This window comes from Trachurus japonicus, chromosome 12 (genome assembly GCF_045865225.1).
Source record: "Trachurus japonicus isolate A0001 chromosome 12, Traja_1.0".
In the NCBI taxonomy this organism is placed as follows: domain Eukaryota; kingdom Metazoa; phylum Chordata; class Actinopteri; order Carangiformes; family Carangidae; genus Trachurus; species Trachurus japonicus.
The window spans coordinates 29,489,294-29,516,349 of NC_140918.1; the positions used below are offsets into that span (position 1 = coordinate 29,489,294).

Consider the following 27,056-nt stretch of genomic DNA (forward strand, 5'->3'; position numbering starts at 1 on the left):
ACTTTCGGTCAACAACAGGAAGTGGAGTAGACAAAGTGGGGAATAAAGAGAAAAGAAGGTTGGTAAAACTGTTTAGTTGTTAATATTTGTTGCATACATGTTAAATGAAAAGAAGGGGAAACTCAAACACTTTTTTATTTGGTTTCTAAAATTCAGCACTTGCATAATAGACATAGTTTAATTGTTCTTTCTTTATTTTAGGTATGTGCGCAACACATCTTTTCTTGACAAAATTTCCTTTCGAAATGGACTTCTTTCAATTTCTATTGATCCTCCTGCTTTAAAGTGTAGCAGATACGGAATTACACATTAAAAGAAGGATGGCACAGGGACGTGACTTGATTTGGTTGGGTCCTCTGCAGTTATGGACATACAGTACACCCTCACTACAGTCTCTGTGGCGAACCCTGGTCTCACACAGCCCCCTGCTGTCTGAAATACAAACAAATGAGGACATATATATAAATAAATGTACTTAAATATATATAGGCCTTGTAATGCACGTTTTTTTTAAAATTACCTTTGCATTGGGACATGTATCTGTCTAACTATTTACAGAGGTCGTTACAGGGATGGGAAGGCTAACATGGGATTTGGAATTAATACAAATGATAATGAACATGTCAGCATGTGTGGTTGCAGTGGTGAACTAGCTCAGTTTAATAGCCAACAAATATACAACCTGTTGAGTTTGAGTGTAAGTGCAGCTTCACATTGCCAAAATTAGCAAACCACATTCATTTTCATGCACATTCATCTGAACAAGGTCAGATGAAACCCAGAGTTCATGTAGAGAGCAGCATTAAGTGGCTCAGTAGTGATTCACAAGCTGTAATCATAATAGAAGGTATAAGAATACAGCCAACCCTGCATGTCCCTCTAAAACACAGCACTAATCTGGAGTAATCTTCTGTAATATTAGTTACAACCACAGATGTTCCTAATATCAAGTTCACCAAAGCCCCAGCTCTGTCACCCTCAGTGCTGGAGGGGATCAAACAGGCTGACATGAAACACATCCCCACTACAAGTGGTTGTACGTTTCACATGTCGGTCACACTGTCTGCATGCGGGACTGTACTGTTTTTAATCTCCTTTGAATGAATGGGAATCACTCAACCATGCACGTTTTCAGCCACAGTTCTATTTATTCTATGTACCTAAGACCATCAAGTACACTCTAATTAATGACAACATAATTACTACATGCCTACAGCACCAGGCAGGAATGACGTTCAACATACTGTAAATGGAAAAACATTCTTTAAATTGGTTTTGATCTGACAAAAAATATGATTTATTGTATTTATTGATGTTAATAGAGGCAGGGGTTTATTCTGTCTTTTTTCCACATTATAACTTCTCTTCATTTCAAATATGAAACTTTTTAATGAACATGTAATGCCATACATTTCAATCTTACAAATTCCCATCTGATTGGTGGAGGAGTTGTCAGCATGTCGACCTGCTGTGTTCAGGGAGAATCGAGCTCCCTGAGGATCTGCTGAGCTTTCTGAGCTCGTCTGATTCTCTCCTCGAAGAAGCTCTGCTGGTGCTGATTCCTCTGATCCAGCCTGACCACCCACTGCTCCCTCAGCCTGGAGCCAGAGGGCGGAGGAGAAAGAAATTAGAAACAAAGAGGAGAGGATGCGCTGCTACATTTCTTCTGTCAAGGTGAAAATCATGTCAAAACACTGCACAGTGCTGTACAACACGATGACAAAAAGACTTAGACCTATCATCGTCATGTAGTGGAAAAGTACAAATTACTTTCAAACAATTTGCAGACAAGCATCTTGAAATTTCAAACAATTTGCAGATGCTTGCCTCATTCATTTTGAATAGGCTTGCACCCCACTGAGTCCATTTTTTTGTGCAGAAAGATCAGCAAGGCAACAAGGACAGAGGAGACTGTGTTGTACAATACAGACATAGCAAGTTTGAACAGACTGTCTTCTCAATTAGAGCCACTCACTGCTGGAATAGTTGACCCACTGATTTAAGAGAGACCATGAATTACTTAAAGGGATATTTCAACATTTTGGCAAATTCACCTATTGCCATAATCCCTATAGTCTTAGGAGTAGGTTCATTACCTTTAAAGCAGAAGTAAGTGATATATTTGTGTTAATATAAGTCTTAAATAGTTATATCTTCCGACAGCAATCACTTACATAGAGTGTTTGGACTGAAACACGGGTCTCTCAGTCCCTCTGCTCTGCTCTGAGCCGAAGAGAAAACATTTATCGTATCCTACAGTTTTTATCCAATGAGGAGAGAGAACGGCATGCAGGGCTGTGTGTGCAGCCAAGGAACGCTGTGAATGTGGCGATGTAGCGACGAGGACTGTTATGGTGCGTTCAAGGAAACTCGTATTTTTCCGACCGTGAAGTCGTACCAGTTCGATCTGGTACGAGTTCACCGGTCGGAAGTTACGAGTGGCCGTTATAGTGACTTTCACCGGTAAAACAGGTCGGAAAAACACGAGTGGGTTGCCTGAAACGCTACAAAGTCGTAAGTTGTGACTTGAAGCTGTAATTTACGATTTCAAAAGCCTGCCTGGAACGCAGCATTAGCGAAAACGCCCGGACCGCTTACTTCTGCTTTAATTGTCGGTGCAAGCTGTTTTTAGATCGGCGGGGCAGAGATGCGAGCTGCTCAGCTAACGTAACAGAGGTAAATGGTATTTCCATGTTTACCTCATCAAACTAAATACACAATCCAACAACTCCAAAACACTCTGGTAGGGGGGAGAACAGGACCCAAATGCAGACAGACTGGACACCAGTTGCATTTACACAAAAGGGGTTTATTTCTATCACAAATCCACAGGGAAACACAGGAGCACGGGAAGCAAGGAACACAGGACATGAACGCAGACAATCGGACAAAGACAAAGGAAGACACTGAGTTTAAATCAAGGGGGCAGTTGTCGGTCTGAGAAGTGAAGCTCACTTCCGTGTTCAAAAAACTGCAATCCCCTCGGCTGTCGCTGGGGGCTGGCTCCAGAAGGGAGCAACTCCAATTGAGCCCCATGTTAAAATAGCCGATTTTACAGCTTAAAAAAACATATTTACAGCCTGGTACATTTTATTTTTTTGGTCTCAACCGATAGTTTCTACCCCCGCACACACTCTGAGGGGGGTGATTTTTTTTTAAACTCTACCGTTTTACTATTATGAGGTTTAAAGTTCTGGCCAATTAGGGCGCAGAACCGTTGAGTGACAGGTCCGGAGACCGCTGCTTCGAGGCCAGTGGGCGGGCTCTCGGCCGGCCAACGGCCGCACCGCTCCAAATATGGCAAGTAGAATCCAACATGGCGCGGCTCAAACCCCCGTAGTAGCGGCACAAAACAGACTCCCCCAAACCAATGGGTGACGTCACGGGTGCTACGTCCATTCTTTTTACAGTCTATGGTTTAAATACATGAGAGAACGAGACACAGGTGGTGCAATTAACACAGGTGAGACACATTAGGTAATCACGAGCAGGGAGCACACAGGAAGACAGGACTAGGACTTCAAACTAAAACAGGAAACAGTAACACAGCAGGGAACGAAAGATACACAGGAAAACACAGAACTTCAAAATAAAACAGGAACTAAACTAAACAGGGGAACACAGAGAACGTGACAGGTGGACAAGTTGTGACCTGCACATCCGCCACGCTATGAAATAATAACGTATAATGATGTAACAGTACGACACACAAAGCAAATACTCGGAACTACTTGCACTTTTGAAGACACTCCGCCAAGCAGCCGTGTCTGGAATGTAGTTCCGGCTACGCATTTGCCTTGAAAACAACTCCGTCTCGCAATGTTACATTATCTCATAGCGTGGTGAATGTGCAGGTCACAACTTGTCCATGAGAGCGTTTTGGAGTTGTTGGATTGTGTATTTGATGAGTTTGATACGGCTCACGGCTCACGTCTCTGCCCTGCTGATCTAAAAACAGCTGGTATCGACAATTTAAGGTAATGAACCTACTCCTAAAACTGTAGGGATTGTGGCAAATTTGCCAAAATGTTGAAATATCCCTTTAACTTTTTAACATAAACTTAAGATATGGCTTAAAGCAAATCAGATATGTAACCATGAGTAGTCATACCATCTCATCTTTGGCGCTGCCTCCACACACACACACACACACACACACACACATTTGTCCTTTCTGTAATGTATTTAAACATGTTGTTGAACTGCATTTTATCGTATTAATTGTTGTAGTATTCTGATAATAGAACATTAACTTTTACCAACCTGGACAACAGATGAAAATTGTCCATTATGGATAACACATTTACATAGATGTTGAAACTGATATGTTGTTCAATGTGCACTGTCCTTGTTCAATAAATAACATAAATGAATGGGATCAAGTGGTTAGAGCCATGTCAGTGGTCCGACTGAAACAAATGATGGGTTTAATCATTGGCTGATTGATTGATAGAAGCGTATTTTCTTAGGATTAACACCTTGAGATGAATCATCTCATTTTGCCAACAGTTAACAATTCAACAAACACAGTTAAGACCACAATTGCACAAACATAAATAAATATACAGGTGAACATGGAAGATGTTTAAACTGAAGCCGGTGATTGTGTTCATTGTGTTCCTACACACAGTGGAGGCCAGTTAAGAGGGCGTTATGCAGTAAGCAACGATTAGTACTGCAGGAGCAACCAAGGACAAACTGTGAAGGATTGTTGATGCTGTGTGGAGCAGTTAGAGGTTAGCTTTAGATTTTGTCTTGAGCCATAGATGAGCAGAGGTTTTGACAGAGTGTCAGGGGCCAGTATTTACCCTAACACCATAACTCTTGGGCTTAAATTAATCATGCAGACATTCAGTGAAATTTGATCTGCAGGCATCGCTGTCAGGGATAATTGTGTTATGAGGGGGGAAAAGGAACAGCATATGTGTGTGTGTGTGTGTGTCTGTGTGTGTGTCAGGCTGAGTTACTGTGACAGGATTAATATTGTGTCTGTGTTAGCGGGCGTTTGTCTGTCAGCACACTCCGTCATGTGTCTCTTAATCTTCCCGTCTGTCCTCAGATATTCACACTGATCTCCAGGATTCAGATGTATAGCTGAGTTGGCTCTAATCAACATTCTCAGGCTACTATGTGATGACAGACGCACAGACTGCGAACACGGCCGAGGCGTTTTCAAAACTAATCAACTTATGATGCACAGAGAGATATGGGAACTGCAGGAAGCCGTGGAGTTGATTATTAATGCTCTTTGGCCTGACGCACAACTTCATCCGACTTTAGGAAATCGTGTCGGTCCAAACTTTCCCTGCTCTCTGAGAACTTCATTTTGAACTTCAGAGGAAAAGTTTCTAAAATATCAAAAATGTCAGACTGAATCTGGACGCTATGGCTACAGTGAAGAGGTGGAATGATGAGAATGAGGAGAGTATGAGATGATGTCGGACAGAGAGGAGCAGGGCACAATGAAAATAAATGAAATGACTGTGTATATACTGTAGATATCAGTGTTTGTGTGCATGTGTGTGCTATACAGCCCTACAAAGGCAAAGTGCAGAATATGCTTTTTTTTTGTCCAATCAAAAGTGTGGCATATTCTCTTCAATCTGGTAGAATTTGATATTGGCACTGCTAAAATGTCCAGAGTTATTGGGCTTTTTATTTTGCTGTCCATCCAAAAAAGCACTGTGAAACCAAGGCAAAGTGCTGTATCTCCCCCAAGGGGGTCAGCCCTATGTTCCCACAGCCCAATGATCCCACAGCCCTATGTTCCCTCAAAGAGTACTATACTCTCTATATTCTATAATTTACTCTATAATTCCATTGGAGTAAAACCAAGGCAAAATTGCCAAGCCAAAGTGCCGTATCTGCCATAAAACGGTCAAAATTGGTCAGAAAGACAAACTACAAAATACATTTAATTCAGTCCACCTTTATCTAATCAATTATAGACTTAGTAGTTATTCATAATTTGATGCTTAAACCTGACAATGAAAAACACAAAAAGCTGTTTTTCTCAGTTTGGCATTTTTACAGATACTGCACTTTGCCTTTGTAGAGCAGTATATAGCTGCACTTGGGGAGGAGTGATGATTATTCCACATCAGTGCACCAGCGTCTTGACCTCCATGACTACGCCTACAGGGACTGTAAAGGACAAAACTTTCACCCTTGTTCTCTAAGAAACTACAAATAGGGATCAGAGCATTTAAAAGCACAGTGTAAGGTTCTCCTGCCGACCGTGCCAGAGAGCTGCTCCTCGCGCGCTTCTCCTCCTCATCCATCTGCTCACTGTGTTTAATGACCCTCTGCTCCCAGAACGACCTCAGCTTCTGTTTGTCATGGATCCGAGCTGCGTTCATCACCTAACAACAGGGAACACGCAGCGGTCGCTCAGGACTGGAAAGTGTCTGCATCTTTTTCCGTCAGGTCAATGAGAGCGATGTCTTTTCCATGATGCATAACTGACATCATCTATTACATTATCGCTGCAAATCCTGATACATGAATCTTGTCTGGTCACTTACCGTTGTTCTTAGACTTTCTGTCTTCCTTCTCTTCTTCTTCCTTCGTCTTGCTTTATTCCTTTATCAATGTTTCCTCATGCCTCTTCTTTTTCACACCTCTTCGCCTTTGTCTCTCTACTTCTCCTTTCTCTTTTTATTTCCTCTTTTAACTCCTCCCCTCCTCCCCCCACCGCCATATCATCATCCAAATCATTCCCTTGGGCCTTGTTTTCCTCTTTCCCCCCCTTAGCAGAAGAGTAGTCTATTTGTTGCTTTAATTGCTTAATGACTTGTGGTTCATTCTTACAGAATAGTCCTGATAAAGTGATGGCATCTGCTTTGTCCTTATTAAAAACGGTCACATGATGCTTGATACATATGTGTGATGACAGACAGGGAAGTGACCCTAAAGAGATGCTACTGTGTTCCATGGTGGAAAAAGATGATCTAGGTTGACCCATACCAAGAGACAGACAGAGAGACACGGGTGTGTACTGATGATGTTTTGGAGTAGGATCATTCTTTAAACTTTCTGTTTCACACACACACTCACACATATACACACACATTCACACACAGCACTGTGTAGACACAAATGTCACTTGGCTTAACCAAATGGCACCAGGATCTTAACACAGCTTACTTGTCTCTCACTCTATCTCTCTATCCCTCTCACTCTGTGTGTGCAGCAGAACCTTCATTACTGATCTTCTCTATTTCCGAGAAATCAGCTTAGCTCTTTAGGATTGAATGTAGTAATTGATGATAAATTATGAACAACAGTCATTACCTTTTTGTCCGGGTGTTGAATGGCAGTTGGGCATAGGAACTTGTGAAGTGCTCTGTTCTGCATTGCAGCAACATTCTCACCTGTCAGAATGTTGTAGAGCAATGGTTCTCAAAGTGGGGTTCGGGGACCCCCAGGGGTCCTTGAGAGGGTTCAAGGGGGTCCCCAACTTTTTCTTGAGTTTTTACCACACAGAACTTTTTTTTTTTTTGAGAAATATTTGACACTTTTTTCCTTTTTTTTCTAGATTTGTTTATTTAAGTTTTTGAGAAATTTTTACCAGTTTCTTTCAGAAGTTTTTAAAAACTTTTTCGAGAAATTATCTAAAAGTTCTTTTTGATTTTTTTTTAAAGATATTTCACCCCTTTTTCTAGCAATTTTTTTTAACTTTTTCTTCTTTCTCAATTAAAAACAAAAAAAAATTCTTGAGAATTTTTACCACTTTTTTCTAGAAATGTTTAAACGTCTTTGAAGAAATTGTACCACTAACCCTAACCCCCACTGTCCAACAGGGGTCCATGGTCTAATTTGTGTCAATGTAAAAAAGTTTAAAAACCACTGTGGAGAGGGTTAGTGATCCCTGTAGTCTTCCTCTTCCTGCCCATTCCTGATACACACCACAATAGCTGTGTCATCAGAGTATTTCTAGAAGTGGTAAGACTCAGAGTTGTATTTAAAGTCAGCTCAGCTGTATACAGAGTGATCAGGAACGGAGCCAAAATAGCCCCCTGTGGAGCCCCAGTGCTGCTCAGCACTCTGAATCACAGTTACCCAGTCTGATGTACTGTGGTTGTCTTATGAGGCAATACAGAAGATGTGAAGCAGGGATCCAGGAGTGAAGCAGACAAGACAATGCAACCAACAAGAAAAAAGCCACTATGTCTGCCAAAACATGGCTAAATGGCGTTTACTCAGCTGTACAAGCATGAAGGCACCTTGTAAGGGGATTCAGAGGCTCATGGCATTTAATGCAAAAAGACGGTGACATTCACACATTGGGCTGCTAAATTCTAAACCTAAAACTACACAGTCATCTTTAAATCATGAAGCACATCAGGAAAGAAGGAGGAGGAAGATGACGCCCAAACAAAACAAATGATAAATGTAATGAATGATGGATGATCTCTGACATATTTACTCTTTCGAGAAAGCCAAGAGAGTGATTGACATTGCACACCTCAGTGATCCCCATTTCAAGGGTGTCTTTTCTCAAAACAGGGGTGAAACCATCATTTCCACTGTAAAGGTAGTTGTGAACCTGACAGAGACAGCACTGTCAGTACTGGTCAAGAGCAAGAAAACAGCACCTCATCCACCACAGCCACTCCACTGTGTTTACCAGGTCTACAGCCTCAGTCTGTTTGGGCAGCAAGGTTGCACACTGTTATGGGAGCCAACTTGGCTCCAAGGTAGTTCAAGTTCTACTGGTCAACTGCCTCAGGGAGTCAAACAGACAATTCAGAAACACCTAGTTGTAGTTCTATACGCTTGATTTCTTGAGTTATTTTAAACAAGTCATTGTGACAATGCCATATGTGACCGGTGTTGTTGGTTCGGACTTGCCCTAGGTGAGGATCAAACCTGCGGTCTCCTGCACTGCAGGTGACAATGCTAACCGTTTCGCCAAGAGGATGGCAACCGCTTGGCAGGCGGGTTAGCACGTCTTTTATGGGTGAGTGAGTTTACTTCCAGTACCGCTAACCGCCACAACCTGTCACTTCTCCTTACTGGTACCTTGTGACTGTGGCACACCCGCGGACCTCCGTTACACATATAATAAAGGCATTTTATCAATTTAAAGAAAGTGCCTTAAAAAATACTTTAACCACAGTGCGGAAGGACCTGCAGCTGCAGTTTCAGGTCATGAAGGAGATGCCACATGCAAAGCTGCATCTTATTAGTGTGAGAGAGAACAGGTGAGGTTGGGTGGTGTGAATTCCCCATCAGTGATGGTTTTCACACCACTGGTGCTGCTTTGCTGCTATTTCTTCTTTCTTTCTGAAGTCCTCTTTGCATTGTCCTCCCTCCCTCCTTTGTCCTCCCTTATATGAAAGGGATAGTTCAGTTTTTTGAAGTGGGGTTGTATGAGATACAAATGGCCATTAAGTACACTAGATGCAGTAGAAAGGTCTCTGCTCTCCCCCACTAAGAAACACTGGTGCATCTCTCTGCACCTAGACACAGGCAGTACACTGTTGTCAATGAGGGACCATTAATCAGTGTATTTTCACCGCCTACAAGAAGTCCCGTCTCAAAATAATACACTAGTTCAAGAGTACCATCTAATGTAAACATTTACAATGCATCAGCTGGTGGGAAAAATGTTTGTTAATCTGGAACTAACTAACTCACTTCGTACTCCTCTGTACTCCTCCACACAGGCAGGCTACGTGACATGCTGTATCACTCCACTGTTCAGCTGTTTGGATTAGCGGTGCGTGTCAAGGGGCATTGACAACAGTGCACTGCCTGTGTCTCAGTGCAGTGCGATGTGCCGGTGTTTATCAGTGGGGGGGGGCATAGACCTTTCTACTGCATCTAGTGTACTTATTGGGCATTTGTAGCTCATACAACCCCACTTCAAAAAAAGTTGAACTATCCCTTTAAGCTCCTTTTGCAATCATCTGATGGTGATACAGTCCATTATTTACCAGATTTTCACTTTAATTTTCCAGATTGAAATGTACAACAGAACACTCCAATCTGGACAGCAGTACCTTTCAATTCAAATTTAGTTAAATGTCTGCAAACTAATAAAACACTTGCATGTCACTGGGTAGTGTCACTGCAGTTTGTCTTGGTGAGGAGCCCTTGGTGTCACTTTTTTTTTAGTGCAGTATGTCTCTATAGCAGGGGCAATCACTCTAAGACTGCAAGGGAAGCTCTGCTTCCTCTAAACTGTCAAACAATAAATGGTCAAATATGAACTGTTGTGTTTACATTTCATTGACTAAAAATGCATTACGTTGAACTAGACGAGTTTGTTCAGAATCAGCTTCTTATCGCAGGACGACTGGGGTGATTTTCTTCTCATACATTTCTGTACATTACGGCATTAAACCTGTTGAAGCTCAGGGTTCATGGACTTCAATGGAGCTGCAGAGAAACTCGATGTTCATTGGTAAATGCTGCAATGTGGTCCCTCCCACAGACGCTCAGCGTCTCTGGGAGTGAATGGAGCAGTGGGCGGGGCCTGGACACTGAGCTTCTGCTTGATGATTGGAGATTCTGTCTAAATACTGAATCCTTTTTGATTGATAGCGATTTTGAAACATACACTGTATAGCTCAGTGGGTTGAGCACTACAGTCCTCGCTGCAGCCGGCCCCAGTTTGAATCCCACATCTGGTGGCCCTTTGCTGCATGTCATTCCCCCTCTCTCTGCCTCCCCATTTCCTGTCTCTCTCAACTATCCCATCATTTACAGGCAAAAAAAAGAAAGAAAGAAACATACACCAGCAGGTTGAGTTCAGTCCCATTAGGGATGTTGCAAGTCAAGTCAAGAGACAAACTGCAGCTCATTTCCTGGTATTTGTTTGATGATACAGCCAATTTCCAATGTACATATCATGCAACTGTAAATAAAACAGTGTTAGGCTATAGCATTTCCTTCCTATAATTTTCACATTTCCTTGTTTGAGTTTGATATAGTAAACAGTATAGTAGTATACTATATATATATAGTTTATTTATTCACTCATTCACACTGTAGGCTAGTTTGGCCGATGTATGATGCGGGCTAAAAATAAGCTTCCTCTTTGAAAGACCAGTAGCCCACCACTGCCCTATAGCATCATTTTTCACTGTGTAGTGTAAAATCCCGTTGCTCTCTGCATTGTTTGCTGTTGACAACCCACACTGATACAGCTAATTGGAAAGGTCAAATATGTTTTTGGAGAAAATTAAAGTGACCCATATATGTGTGTGTGTGTTTGTGTATGTGGGGGGGGGGCGTGTAGCCCGGTGATAGCTGGGTAAACAGTGCGTCCATGTGAGCGTGCATGTGTGTGTGTGTGACTGACAATCCAAATTAAATCTTAATGTGTGATGTCTTGCAGCTACTGACAAAAGCCCTTGACAGGCGAGTCAGATGGAAGGCATTACAAAACTTTGATATCATATCACACACAGACACACAGACACACACACGCGCGCACACACACACACACACACACACACACACACACACACACACACACACACACACACACACACACACACACACACACACACACACACACACCAATGACTTTTATTCAAATCCATTGAAACAGCTGGGCAACATTCCCTGAATTAAAGCAGCTGACAGAAGCATGTCTGTTTGTGTACATTAATAAACCTGGATATTAATAAAACTATTACACTGTGATTCTCTGCATAATATCACCACAGACATGTTGGATTCCCTGTTTCAACAAACAGAGCTCACATCAGTTGCAAACGATTTCTATGGTAACATCTACGAGCAGACTATATTCAGACATCTGTGGAAATGTTGTAAACCTCCTGCAGCGCATTGTTCAGTTCTCTGACATCAACTTGACATTTTTGATAAATGAAAAGGTCCCTCCCTGTTATCTGGTAGGAAACTCCATTCTATCCTTATGTATCATAGTACACTTACCACCAATTAATGAACAGTGAGCTAAGAACTCACTCTGTATGATTTTGTTTATCTGCTCCGGGTTCTAACTCAGGAGTGAATGACACACAGCTAAACTAAGATTAAAGCAAACAATCTTTTATTACAAAAAAAAAAAAGGGAAAAAACATTTGGTTCACAACAAATTGTCCTTAATGAGTATGCTGTTTCCTTAATCTTACTGTCATGATCTCATTATGTAATTTATTTGTCCTGAAGCAAGGGTGTAACTTCGGGTGTGATGTCAGCAGTGGCGGCTGGCCAATGGAGGGCGCTAGGATACCACCCCACTAACAACACACTCTCAGTTCTCTAGCAGCTAGCTCATTGGTTCCCAACCTGGGGTCCTGGCCCCACTCAAGGGGGTGTCAGAGATTTCAGGGGGTCCACAGAGCTTTGTCTGTTTCTGGACAGAAAGATAAAATAAAAAATAAAATAAAATAAAATAAAACAAAATAAGATAGATAGAATGGAATAAAAAGAATCAGATTAAAGGGATAGTTCAATATTTTGGCAAATTTGCCTATTGCCATCATCCCTATGTCATAGGGGTAGGTACATTGCCTTTAATTATCGGTGCATGTTGTTTTGAAATCTGTGGGGCAGATACGCAAGCTGCTCAGCGAACACAATGCGGAGGTGAATGGTACAGGTCTCCTGTCCCTCATCAAACTCATCAAATACACAATCCAACAACTCCAAAACTCTCTGGTGGACAATTTGTGACCTGCACATTCACCACGCTGAGAAATAATCATGTATTATTATGTAACATAACAACACATGAAAACAACACCCCTAACCCTAACCACTGTCTTGTAATGTTACATTAATATTTCGTAGCATTTTGAATGTGCAGGTCACAACTTGTCCACCAGAGTGTTTTGGAGTTGCTGGATTGTGTATTTGATGAGTTTGATGAGGGACAGGAGACCTGTACCATTCACCTCCGTTGTGTTCACTAAGCAGCTTGTGTCTCTGCCCCACAGATTTCAAAACAACATGCACCGATATTTAAAGGTAATGAACCTATACTGCTATGACTATAGGGATAATGGCAATAGGCAAATTTGCCGAAATGTTGAACTATCCCTTTAATAATTCAGAATGGATTCAAAATGATTATGGGGCTCCTAACATACCCATGGCAGGGCTGCTGCTCTAGCTGGATCTTGTGAAAGCCCACTGAAGCGTTCTTCATCAACCGATCCAAAAGGAACTATCACTACAAAGTACCACCAGCAGCGTTTAAGCTGATCTCTATATGGATTCCCTGAAGATGAGGTTCACTGTGGAAAACTTACTCACAGAATGGCAAAGGCTTAAGAAAGGCATCATTGCAGGATGTTTGTGGCAGCTACTGTTGAAGACGGAATGTGTTGCAGAGGATCTAAATCAGATGACAGTACAAGACCTGTCTGCAGTCTGGACAACATAACCATGATAACTCCTTTGCTACAAGGACCACAGTGGATTCTGCTCTCTAGAGAAGACAGTGACATGGGCAAGGATGCAATTGAACAAGAACTTAAGGAGCCTTAGTATCCTGAAATGAAAGCTGAAAAACATCCTCGCTGTTCAGGGACTGGTGATTCCAACGATCCATGAGCATGGGCTTTGTTTCCTGGGAAAGAACTTTGACAGCACTCAGCAAACTCAGAGAAACCAAACTCATCTAAGCACCTGGCTTCAGACAATCAACAACAGACAGCTGCTCAGACAGTCCAAAGTCCAGTGCTTCCAGTATGGCATCATGCAGACTGTGATGGCCGTCCCTGCTCTATGACTTCCCCATGTCTCAAATGGAAGCAATAGAGCCTGTGCACTAAATTACCACTCCACTGCAGTATTACAGTTAGCTATGATACTTGGCTCCTGAGATGCATCACAATGCCCCTTCACTCCCAATATAGTCATCTACAAAAAGTCTCAGTGTTATTCTCAACTGTGACCTCAGTTTAGAGCAACAAAGACTGTCACCCAGTCATGTTTTCATCAATTGAGGAATATTTCAATAATTAGATCAGTAAGTGTAAGTATTTCTTATGGTATTCTTTACTTTCTTTACATACATACATACATACATACACACACACACACACACACACACACACACACACACACACACACACACACACATACTGTACATACATACATATGGGGGTACTACCTACTTGCAGCAAAACCTATTATCATGGCAACCCACCAAAACCTCAGCTGTGCCCCTACAATGAACAGGCTGATCTGTCTGACTCTCAGCTTGTCTCAGAATTGGCTGAGGATAAGTCGCCCCCTGCTGGTGAATCAGTGAATTGTCTACTCTGAGAGTGTATTAGAGGCTGCTTTTAGTCTGATATTGTCATTGAAATTGATGAGCTTATACAGGCCCAGAAGAATGTCCCCCACCTACCCCCATCCAAATGTTCTACTTCAATTACTGTTTGTGTTGGGTGTAAGAAAAAAACGGCATGGTCCACTGAAGGTGTTGCAAGAGCAGGTTATCACTAGTTCTACCTCTGGAGCCAATGTGTTGGTCTCCAAAATATAGAGCGTGACTACATGAGGCAATTTCATAAATGAGAGAATTACCCCGGATGGCCAACACCGTATTGATTGCAAAACACTGAGTTTCTGACTTTGACTCTGGTCTGTCTTACCTCCCTGTTGGGTAACAGGTCAGCCAGTTCCTTCTCAGGTGTAGAAAGTTTTGCAATGGATGCACTTTTGAGAGCTGAGGAAAACTTCCTCCTTGATGTGTCGATCCAGTATCCACCTTTGCCTCAGACAACAGACAACAAACTGTGTGTGTGTGTGTATCCTGGTTCAACTTCCAGTACACACAAAGTTAAACTTTCCAATTCATTCCCCAGTTGCTGGACAATCGGGGCAAAACTACAGATCAGAAAACATGGTTTTACAGACGTGGTTAAATACTCTTCATATGGTTAACAGCAAGATTGAACCACATCTGGACCAACCTGTCAGACCCATGGAACACTATGCAAACTAACCCCGCATGGGTATATAAGGCACACACCATTTCTTGCCAGCACTCCCCACTGTAAACAAGTCTGGGGCACATTGAGTTATAAGCCCCTGTGTGCACAGCTGACAGCCCCACTGGTTGTCATCAAGGCTCAAATGTACTTGATTGATGATCAGTTCCATTTGTTACATTCGTTTTTCCCACGTGCTCACAACCAAGGTTGTGTAGTATCCCATGTCTGTGATGTGTCAAACTAGATGGAATCCATCTTGTATTTCCACTCCATGATCCCTCATGCAACCCAGCCCCCATTTTTTTAGCGGGTGGATCCAACTCCAGTCAGTTGAGATGGGAACAAGCAGAGGAGTTAAATGCTGTCAGCCAATATTCAGCATTTCAACACGCATACAGTAACTGTTCTTTGTCAGAAAGCTCACCCAACCTTCCTCTAACAGTCCAAAGATGTACACATAGGTTGAGTCTACTCTACTCTAAATTGTCTGGATGTGTGGATGTGAGTGTGTGTGATTGTTTGTTTCTATATGTCAGCCCTGTGATTGGTGACCTGTCCAGGGTGACCCCCACTGTAACAAGATGAACAACATCAAATAGCAAGAATTTTCTTCTAATCCACTGATATGAAAATTTGAAATGCCTAACATTTACTGGTCCTAAACAAATGTTGTCAGTGTATAATATCATACCATGTATCTTTTCCCAATAATCAGACACATATAGGTGAAATCAATAGTATTCTGTATCTCTAAAGGAAAGTTGCTGTAATCTGTATAGAATTAAACTGATCAAAGACTTTTGTTTCATTTGCAATCAAGGAATCAAGAAAATATAAACTTTATAATAGTACAGAATGTCTTCTAACTATTTTATTTAACAATAATATGAACTGAGACGTATACATATGTAACAATGGTGGATGGGAAAGGAAGAATTAAATGCCTTCTCTGCATCTTGTAGGCATTAGGGCTGCGATGGTGAATCTGCACACCCAGCTGTTTGATTGATGTCGGCAGTTTTCTTCCTCTCTGTTTGGCCACAAGTGTTTTTCTTTTCCTTGATGACATAAAAACTCTGCTGTGTCTGCAGGAAGACCTTTCAGGGCATCAGATCATTTCTGTTTTTTTCCCCTCTTCAGCTTTTAGCCTCAAGTAATATAAAACGCTGGTCAAAAACTGTCTTTAAAGAAAGGAAGAAACTTAAGACAAAAAAAGAGAAGTACTTACACCTCAGCTCTGTTGTTAGAAATGTCTGCTTTGCTTTAAGGTATTTGAGTTGAGGTCATGTTTTAATCTCTTTTTGCTGTTCTGTGCAATTACCTCTTCTTTTCCCTGGTGCTCTCTTGAGCTCCTGCTCAAGCTGTGGTCCTCGCTCCCCTTCCAGCTTCAGTTCATCTCTATTATTAAGACAACAACATTTAAATCCACCTTCCAACTCAGTACATCTTATCCTGAGTGATGAGAACTGCTGATATCAATTCTTAACTTTTTTTTGTTGTTGGTAATATGTTTTATTGATTTTCTGGAATTTTTCACCCCACAAGAATACAGCACATGTACATGTTATTTTGATTCTCAATTCACACAGTCATCTCCAAAACACATGTGCAATGTTCTTCAGTTACATTGGCCCATTGAGTTCACCCTGTCCTTCTTATCCCACCCCTTCCACCCACACACCCAACGTCCCACTGGTCCCCCACCCCCCACCCATTCACTCAACCATAGGGTTACAGGTTACAGAACACACTTAAGGAATTGGACCTTGGATAAGCAACCAAATGGAAAGAAGAAAAAAGTAAATACATACAGTACATACAAACATGAAATAATGGGAGAGGGAAAATTCCACCAATGCAAATGGTCATGTATGTATTTCAGCCTACTCATTATCAAGGGCTTCTTTAAGGAGTCATAATAATCAAGAAAGGGCCTCCGTACCTTGAGAAATGATTGGGAAGATCCTTTTACTGTGTGTACTTTTTCTAACCTTAATAAGTACATGACATCTTTGACCCAGTGAGAAAAGGATGGAGGTGTGTGTTGCTTCCATTTGAAAAGGATCAAGCGCCTTGCAAGGAGTGTATGAAAGCTATGACAACACAAGCTAGTCGGTAGGACAGCTCGAAATTCCTCAGATGTTACACCAAGAGGGAACAGATTGGGTCGGGATTTAATCGGGTTCCAAACATCTCACTGAAAGCTTTAAAAAATACTTGTTCAAAAGGTAGAAAGGCTCAGACCAGAACATATGCATTAAGTCTGCAGGTTGGCCTCTACATCGGGGGCATAGTGGGTCAAGGTTCGGATAAATCTTTGTCAACCTAGCCTTAGTAAAGTGAACTCTGTGTACGACTTTCAGTTGGATTAGGCCGTGTTTAGCAGACGTAGATGATATACGTATGTATCAGATCTAAGACAGACTTCCACTGATCATCTCTGAAATCTACTCCAAGGTCAGAATCCCAGGTCTTCCTTAAGTTTTCAGTGGAGTGTGGGTCAATTTTCTGCTATTCTTAACTTTTAACAGCCATCAAGTGTCTTTTTAATTACAAATGGCTGACCGGTTAAATCGGGTGATGACGTACACAGATACATATAAAAACTGCAGATTAAAAGAGAAACGATCAGTGTGAGGGCACGGCCTCTGACTGCTGCTGTCAGCAAGTCAAGATGTAGTTTAAGGAACCAGAGATAAGCAGCAGACTCTTATCTCCTCATATTTGTCTCTTGATGCTCACGTCCACCCGTTGTTGTTCTCAATACTGAAACTAAAGCATATTTTCTTTTCTCTTTTGTCTTTTCTTTTCTCATTCTGAGCTGCACACAATGCACACGTCGTCTCCATGTCTGTGTCCTCCTTTTTTCTATAGTCATTGGTGACAATGGATGAGCAAAATAGTGCGTGAGAACGAAGATATCACTAAAGTCACAGTGGGAAAGGAAATGTAGGATTTAATCATTTCACTTTCCTGATTAATCCTGTTAGATCTGCTCCAGTCTCCTGCTGCTCCTCTGTGCGGTCTCCTGAAGCTCCTCCATCTCCACCTGCAGCTCTGTTAATCTCCTCCAATCCCTTTAACGTCTTCAGGAGAAGCAACCAGCTGAAGACTCAGGAACCAGCAGACACCACGACGCTGGGCCGACAGGTTTTAATCATTTTTTCAGCGGCTGAGAGACAGAACAGCAGGAACCGTTTAAAGGTTTTAACCAGAGGAAGTTATCTGTCCAATCAGAATTACACAAGTTATTAGCCGGTGGATAATGACATCAAAGGAGAGATTACAGCCTGATTAATGCACGATTGAACGAAGAAAAGTCTTCACTAAGTTCCACTTCTCTCCATTTCTCTTTCCCCTCTTGTGTGTGGCTTTACCCTAAATGGGAGCGTACCTATGTTTTTGAAAAACGGTCCTATGTTCCCCATTTTTCTCCAAAAGGATCCTATGTTCCCTGGTCATACTGGAGGAACATAGGACCTGGAGGAACATAGGGATGACCCCCTGTGATTGGCTACTGTGGTTGGCTAGTTACTGTAATTGGCTACTATGATTGGTTACTGTTATTGGCTACTGTAATTGGCTAGTTACTGTGATTAGCTACTATGATTGGCTAGTTGCTATTATGGGCTACTGTGGTTAGCTATACTGTGATTCACTAGTTGCTGTGATTGGCTAGTTAGTTTAATTGGCTACTGGCATTATTGGCAACGTTCCATTATTATTTTATAGCTGTGGTGAATGTGCAGGTCACAACTTGTCCACAAGAGCGTTTTGGAGTTGTTGGAATGTTTATTTGATGAGTTTTGAGGGGAAGCCCAGAAATACCATGAGCCTCTGAGGCGTTAGCTGAGCAGCTCGCATCTCTGCCCCGCCAATCTAAAAACAGCTTGCACCGTCAATTAAAGGTAACAAACCTGCTCCTAAAACTATAGGAAGTATGGCAATGGGTGAATTTGCCAAAATGTTGAAATATCCCTTTAAAAACATAGGGATAACACATTGTTATAGAGTGATTCCCAAAATACTACTAACATGTTTACAATGTTTAACAATGTCGGATAGAAGGTTTTTTACATTCCCAATGCAAGATTCTGGAGACTTCAGGTAAGTTTTCATTACTCATTTCTTTCTCTTTACTCATTCTTCATATCCACACTCTTCTTCTACTGCCATCAACACCCTTTATTTGCACAGTTAATATGTAAAGGTAGTAAAAGGATAATTTACAGTGCTGGAAGAGGTGAAACCTCCAAGGGCTTATTAGAACCTTCTAACATAACTCCAAGGCGCCACCTAGTGGCCACATGTGCTAATACACTGAACATCTGTACAGGCTATGGGCAAGCACAGTTAAACTTCAACAGTGTGATCATCAGCTGCTTTGTTTCATGAGCTGTTCTTTCACGAGCACGGACCACACCAGACACTGATCAATTAAACATTTTAATGGATGGAATGTAATCTAGGGAGGGATGAATGGATATTACACAGAGGGGTGAAGGTAAAGGAAGGACAATGTCTGCACTGGCAAGGCAAGTTTATTTGTAGGTTAGAGTCCATTTTTACAATTTGTCTCAAAGGGCTTTACACAGCATCATAACAACATCCTCTGTCCTACATCCACTGAGGAAAAACTCAAAAAAACAGGAGAAACCTCAGGGTGAGCAACACCTGGAATGAGACACGGACTGGCTGAACACAGAGGGAAGTTTACAAAGTGCTCCTGAATCTAAACTAACCAGTTAACTAGATTTCAATTTTTTTCTTTTTTTTTTAGCATTTCTGCCTTGATTGGACAGGACAGGGTAGAGGGATAGGATAGCAGGGAGAGTGACACACACTAAATATAGATAGAGTAGCTGCTCAGGGGCTGACAATGGGACCTGCTCCAACCACTCAGCCACCCGAGCATGCAGCACGTCCACCATGTCCCAGGACTCATCAGCACAGGCTGATGTGCAAACCAGAGATGAAAAGTTCTAACAAATCCAAATGAACCCTGTTTATTTAAACATGACTGCATTTTCTTTAACCTGACCTGTATCAACTGGCAGGCTGACAGACTACAGAACAACAGCTACGGGTTTGTTTAAGATAAGAGAGGAGCTGATAATGAATCCAAACCTCGTCAATAAACTGCAGAGATAAGGGGCAGAGAAAACAGCTCTCTCTGAAATACCTACAGATAACAGAGACAATTTAAAGACTGAGAGGAGTTCCCTGGGAAACACTGTTTTCTAATGAGGGATGATATCGTTCATATATTTCATACTTCCATGAAATCCTTTAGGTCATATTGTCAGAAACGACTCAAACACAAAACTCATGCAACGGAACAATAAATCTTTATCACATTTGCATACACGTTTATATTTGACATCAGCTCAGTTTGTGCAAACAGACAAAGACGCAAAGAATGTGCATCTTCTTTAACAAAGAAAAAAAGCAGCTGATTGAGTTACAGATCCTAAAATTACAAAAAACAAAAAACATCTTTCATAAAAATCTTATGTACAACTTCCTTCACACTTTGTGTTCTTCAAGACATCACACACACAAACACACACACAGATGACCTTCCACTGGAAGGAGACATTTTCAGGGACAATGAGTTTTACAATTTAAATTGTGATAGAGTATATGTATGATAGAGTATATGTGATAAAATACCGGTAGATTGCATCTACCGGTATTTTTTTATACTGGACACTAAAAAAATTCCACATATTTTGTTAAAGCTTTTGGAGTCTGAACTGTGGTGCAGTTATGGAGCTGAGTTTAGAGTCCAGAAAGGCCATTGTCAACTAATATAAAAGTGGCATGTTTTCTCTCTTAATCCAACAAACCAGCTTGAGAAATCTCGCAGTTCATATCACAGTTCATACAAAAATAAATCTTGATGTCTGGTGTGCTGTTTTTCTGTCCATCACAGGAGGAGCAGGGGGAGAAGCAGCGTTATGAGCCAGAAGCCCTTGTTCTGAATGGTCCTTACAGCTGATGAGTGGTACCAGTGCACCTCCTCCAGCTCATCTGGAAAACACAAACACATCAAGTATGGTGAGGATCTGGATTTAAAATGTTTTCAGTGAATTATTCATCAAGACTGAACAGAACTTATCTGGCACTTACTGATATTTTGAGAATTGAGTGTTTGTGTTTGCTATTTAATTCCTTATATTTCTGTGTGTTTATGTGCATAACATTATTCATCATGTATATACAGTACATATAGTATTTCTAGTTTCAGTCTGCACGGTTTGACTGTTTGTAAGGTTCTTCAGTTAAATATTATGGTAAAATATCTTCACCACACTATGATAACAACAGAACGTTACGAGATGGAGTTGTTTTCGAGACTGCTGAAAAACTGTCCCTAAAGGCAACGTGCATCAGCTGTTTTGCATGAATTTCCCTCTAAAACAACTCTGTCTGGTAACGTTCTGTTATTATCTCATAGCGTGGTGAATGTGCAGGTCACAACTTGTCCACCAGAGCGTTTTAGAGTTGTTGAATTGTGTATTTGATGAGGGAAACCAAGAAATCCCATTAGCCTCCATAGCGTAGCTCTGAGCAGCTCGCCGCTCTGCTCCGCCGTTCTAAAAATAGCTTGCACCGACAATTAAAGGTAACGAACCTACTGCTAAAACTATAGGGATTATGGCAATGGGCCAGTTTGCCAAAATGTTTAACTATCCCTTTAATAATGGACAGTTCTGTACAAAGCTCTTCATCGTTACCATTATCATTACTACATACAACCAATTAGTGCAACAGTTTGTGTAAAGTCAAGCTTGTGGATAAGAAAAATTAAAAATGAGTGTGGACTGCGGTCTGAAATAGAGAGAAAATGTATCTTTACATTTGAATGGTTCAAAGTGAAGGTACTCTGCTCTGTGTCTTTGTTGTCGGCTGTTTGTGTAGTTAATGGTTCTAACACTTTGGCATTTTGAGGATAAAAACCTTGAATTGCAAATGAATAGGTGGGCGGGGTGGTCGTTCAGAGCTGCCTTCACACACAGTGGGAGTGAAAACCTGGGTGGATTTTTTTGTTCCAAGGATGAAACTACACAGTCACAGTCAGGTTCACAGCATTGATTGGGGGAAAAAAAGTTGCTTTTTGTTCACAGAAAAAAAGAAAATCACTTGAGCTGGTGAATGGATGGATGGAGAAATACAACCTTCCATAGAAATACCTGAAGGACCCTGCTCACAAATCTATTACCTACTAGAATCTATAAGACCCCTCTCATTGACTGTGATGAATCATCTCTCTGCAGCAAGTTCCAGAGAATCAGCCAGGATCAGGCCAGGTGTGTCTGATATGTGTGTGTGTGTGTGTGTGTGTGTGTGTGTGTGTGTGTGAGAGTGTTTCTTACCACAGTCTTTATGGAAGACATGGGGGAAGCAGTGCAGGACGCCGTAACCACATCGACAGTAGGAGCATCCTTTCCGAACCCACTCACCATGTCGAATCACACCACAGCTCCTGCACAGAGAAGGAGACGATACACATCACAAACCCAATCAAAGAAAACTTTCCTCCCCTCTGTCCCTGCTGCTACTCTCTGACTAGAACCCACTCGTTCCTAAAAACAGAACTCCATATTCTTGGTGGATGGAGGTGGATGGAGGTGCTGTCATAACATTACACTACAGATGTTGAAGGGACATTGTGTTCCCATCATGCTTTTTCTCATGTCATTTAGTTTAGATCTGTTTTCTAAGCCTGTATCTTTTCAGGTTTTGGTATTCATTACTATTCATCACGATTCTAGAGTTAAAGGGATATTTCAACAATTTGGCAAATTGGCCCATTGCCATAATCCCTATAGTCTTAGGAGTAGGTTCATTAACTTTAATTGTCGGTGCAAGCTGTTTTTAGATCAGCGGGGCAGAGACGCGAGCTGCTCAGCTAACGCAATGGAGGCTCATAGTATTTCTACGTTTCCCTCATCAAACTAAATACACAATCCAACAACTCCAAAACACTCAAGTGGACCTGCACATTCACCATGCTATGAAATAATAATGGAACGTTACAAGACAAAGTACTTTTCAGCGCAAATGCGTTTGCCGGAACTACATTTCAGACACGGCTGTTGGGTGGAGTGATTTCAAAAGCAAATAGTTCAGAGTATTTGCTTCATGTGTCGTAATGTTAGCTAATTCTACGTTATTATCTCATAGTGTGGTGAATGTGCAGGTCACAACTTGTCCACAAGAGCGTTTTGGAGTTGTTGGATTGTATATTTAGTTTGAGAAGAGAAACTTGGAAATACCATGCAGCTCCCGTCTCTGCCCTGCTGATCTCAAAACAGCTTGCACCGACAATTCAAGGTAATGAACCTACTCCTAAAACTATAGGGATTATGGCAATAGGCAAATTTGCCAAAATGTTGAACTAGCCCTTTAAGGTAAATGAACAAATTAAATGAAACATGTGCTTTCAGGATGTATTCACCACCCAGAGAGCAATAAACTGTTGCTGCATCACTCTCTCATCACTAACCTGATGCGCTGGTCGTACTCGCAGCTCCTGCCAGTGAAGAAGGGAGGGCAGGCGCAGAAGCTGCCCAGGATACACGTCCCTCCGTTCTTACAGCAGCTACGACTCTGCTCAGCACCTGCAAAAAAAAAAGAAAGAAAGAAAGAAGACTGACGTTAGAGCAGCACTTAACACCTGGAAACATCTGGCCACATCTGTCTGCTTTAGATCCACCAGCCTGAGGCGTAAACCTTTACTCTCCAAAAACTTCATATTCTGCCTTTTGCATCAGTTAAATTCAATTTATTTGAAAGATTAGATCCCAGACTGCCTAAAGGAAGCTCAAAGGTGTCTGTGAAGGTTTCTCATGGGGGGTGTTCCAGACAGCAGGTGGTGAGTGATCAGATGAGGGGAAATCTCAGACACCTGGTATTAAAATACATGTTATTGCACTTGTGTGTATGAGACAGAGAGGCTGAGCCAATCACTGCTCTGCCCACAAATTTTAACAATCTGAAATAAAAGTAAAAGCAAAAAGCAATAGCTGGGATCTATGAAGAACTGTTTTATGTCTGGTGTGTTGCCAGCGTGCTTGTATGTAAGAATGAGAAGGAAAACCAGAGAGAGTGAATTAATGGGATTACACTGAAATAAAATCTCATCCATTTGAAACTGTAAAATATTGTCTGTTCATTATGGTATTGCGGCATGGCTAAAAAAAAAAAAAACGACCGTAGCACAGGATGTCAGCAGAGTAATTGGTTCTGGTTTGAACACATTTCACCAATTTTAGCTTCCCGTCCATTTTTGAATTCTTTTCAAAATTCGTTAATTTGCTTTTAAATCTCTTAAATGGTCCTGCCCTGTCGTACCTCTCTGAGCTTCTGCACCGCAAAACTTGGCTGAAGCTCAGAGGGGGCCAAGCGTTTTCTGTTGCAGCTCCAAAACTGTTGCTGCACATGCCTCCTCACTGTCTAATTTTAAAACTCTTCTTAAAACCCACCTCTTTTCTTTGGCTTTTCACACCACGCAGGTTGTTGATTTCATGTGCATTTTATATTTCATCTGGGGTAGACAGTCTATATATTTATTATGTTTTATTGTGTTTTTATCTTAGTATTTTTATAGTGTTTACTGCACAGCACTTTGGAACTCTTAATAAAATGGATTGGATTGGATTCTTCAGTGTGGTCAGGACACACTGCTAAAAGAATGTGAATCTGAATGTGAATCACACACGAGTCAATTTCAGCTTCAGAAACAGAGTTACAGTTACTGTAGTGTAAGTTTTTAAGTTTTCTTTCTCCTCCTGTTAAGCCCAATATGACACAACATCTCATCTCATTCATTTCACAAGATGAAAATCCTGGTTGATATTAGTCAGTTAGTCCGTGGGAGGATGTGAAAGCTGCAGACTGAGCCTCTCTCTCTGTGTGTGTGTCTCTCTGCATCTGTCTCTGTGAGATAAACCAGACTCTCCATCTGGCCGCTCACTGGAGCCGGCCTCTGCTTCACATCAGCAGACAAACACTGAGAGCGAGAACAAACATCTGAAAATAGCGAAACAACACTAAAACTGAAGTGACGATGGCCTGAAACATCCAGAGACTCCATGTTAAAACCTCTCACTCCAGAGACAGGCAACTGTGGTTCAACACAAAAAAACCCTCTCTGATATTTATTCTTTAAAATCTGACTTTTTTGAATTTTGATTTAATCCAAACCATTTTATGTTGCAATGTTGTGTGGATTATTCATCAATTCAACTACATAATATTGTCTAGATGTGATCAAGTCAATGAGACAAAGAATCTGTCGTTGTAGTGAAATGTTTTAAGTCACAGTCAAAACTGTTTCCTGGCAGCTGCTATACATGGGGGAGGGGTGTGGGGCACATACTGATCTCTACTATGCCCCTACCCAACAGTCTCATAAGAACATTTGTAACAATTGTGATTTTTTTTTTTGGCATGTTTTTTTCTATTCTTTTATATGCTCTTATGCCAAAGACATAGACTGGAATTGTCTCAATCACACAGAGAAATCCCTGATGCACCATGTTGCTCTGTGTGAGAGTGAAAGTGTGAACTTACTGCCTGTGAGGCCGATGAAGGGCAGGACGGCGCTGGCGTCGCGGTGCTTGCGGTCCCCGCCGTTTGGTGAGCCCACCTGGGTAAGCTGACCCAGGAAGTCCTGGGAGTGCTGCTGGGACTTCACCGCCACAGACGGAACGGGAGGAGATGAAGGCTGGCCTCCGCTGCACTCCTCTCCCTCACAGCCTGGAATTGCAAAATGCATGTCAGATTGTGGCGTGATCAAAAAAAAACTCAGTATTGTACCGAACTCTGCATGAAGCATATGAAACATCGTCCTATCTGTTCATGAAGCTGTGCTGTCCATCAGAATGAACACTTTAGTTTTTAATGACACATTTTCCTGACCTTTAAAGGGATAGTTCAACATTTTGGCAAATTCCCCTATTGCCATAATCCCTGTAGTCATAGCAGTAGGTTCATTACCTTTAATTATCGGTGCATGTTGTTTTGAGAACCGAGGGGCAGAGATACAAGATGCTCAGTGAACACCATGGAGATGAACGGTACAGGTCCCCTGTCCCTCATCAAACTCACAATCCAACAACTCCACAACGCTCTCATGGACAAGTTGTGAGGGGCAAAATGTCTTCAAAGACAAAACTAAGTCCAGTTGACCTGATTCAATTGCCTAGAGATGCCTTTGACTTGGACAGATGAGAATCTGCACAGACAGCCTACCCTTATGACTATAGGAATTATGACAATAGGCGTATTTGCCAAAATGTTGAACTATCCCTTTAACTGCATTATGTTGTGACTGTACACTCTGTTCTCTGTGGTCAGCAGAATATACATCTTAAAATACACTGTTCAGATCATTTGATTTGATAATTTGGTTCCATTACTCATATATGAAAGTAGGAAATTAAAAACTGTCCTTGAGGAAAAAAATATGAAAATAAAATACAACCACTGTCTTTTTCAATTAGGTTTTTGGAGATTTCAGCATTTAGAGTCGGTGGGGGGGGGGCATGGGCTCAAACTCAGCCAAGGCAACATCACAATAGAAGCTGATCCACAGCCTGTTACCCTGACTCATTTAGTAGCTTTTCATTTTCTTCCATTCCTGTCATAATAACAGCATTGTGAAACACACACTGACCTGAGAACGCCACAGCAGCAGCACAGTACTGACACATCACTGCCCAGAGCAAACTCCTGCAAAAACACAAAACGGAACTTTAAAAAAAAAACAAAAAAAAACGAACAAATCAGTCGTTTAGCATTTTCAGGTCAGAAAAACATCCTGTGAGTGGCGGGTTATTGTTTCTGTGGACTCACCTGAACAGCTGCATCACACTCATTTTACCGGAGACTGGAAAGAGACAACACACAGCGGAGCTCTCTCTATACAACCAGTGGGAATAAACTTCAGCAAAATCACTTGGAGGGAGTAGGAAAGATTTAAAAAAAAAAAAAAAAAAAAAAAAGCGGATAAAATAATCCAGAAAAAGATTCACTTCACTCAGATGTCCGTGAATTCAGTTATTTCCCTTCCGCAAAGTTGAAAAACTTCAGAAGTTAGTTGCAGGGGCAGCGTCA

At 41.6% G+C, this 27,056-nt stretch overlaps 1 protein-coding gene and 1 long non-coding RNA gene across 2 annotated transcripts; both read right to left on the reverse strand.

Annotated features, from left to right (window-relative positions):
- Positions 1–1,411: 1,411 nt before the first annotated feature.
- Positions 1,412–6,604, reverse strand: LOC146977752 (uncharacterized). Its single transcript, XR_015037217.1, has 3 exons — positions 6,525–6,604; positions 6,238–6,362; positions 1,412–1,598 (listed from the first exon to the last, which is right to left on the reverse strand). It is a non-coding gene; the product is annotated as an uncharacterized LOC146977752 (long non-coding RNA).
- A 14,066-nt stretch (positions 6,605–20,670) lies between these two features.
- tdgf1 (teratocarcinoma-derived growth factor 1) lies at positions 20,671–27,056 on the reverse strand. Its single transcript, XM_085794195.1, has 6 exons — positions 26,796–27,056; positions 26,617–26,672; positions 25,512–25,697; positions 23,443–23,557; positions 22,310–22,419; positions 20,671–20,963 (listed from the first exon to the last, which is right to left on the reverse strand). The coding sequence occupies exons 1-6, from the start codon at positions 26,816–26,818 to the stop codon at positions 20,860–20,862; spliced, it is 594 nt and encodes a 197-aa protein (XP_085650321.1). The 5' UTR covers positions 26,819–27,056; the 3' UTR covers positions 20,671–20,859.

Coding starts and splice junctions, on each gene's coding strand:
- tdgf1 (XM_085794195.1), bottom strand. CDS start 26,818: ATGAGTGTGATGCAGCTGTTCAG. Junction 22,420..23,442: donor GAGTACGACCAGCGCATCAG/GTTAGTGATGAG, acceptor TTCTCTGTGCAG/GAGCTGTGGTGTGATTCGAC. Junction 20,964..22,309: donor TGTCTTCCATAAAGACTGTG/GTAAGAAACACT, acceptor TGTGTTTTCCAG/ATGAGCTGGAGGAGGTGCAC.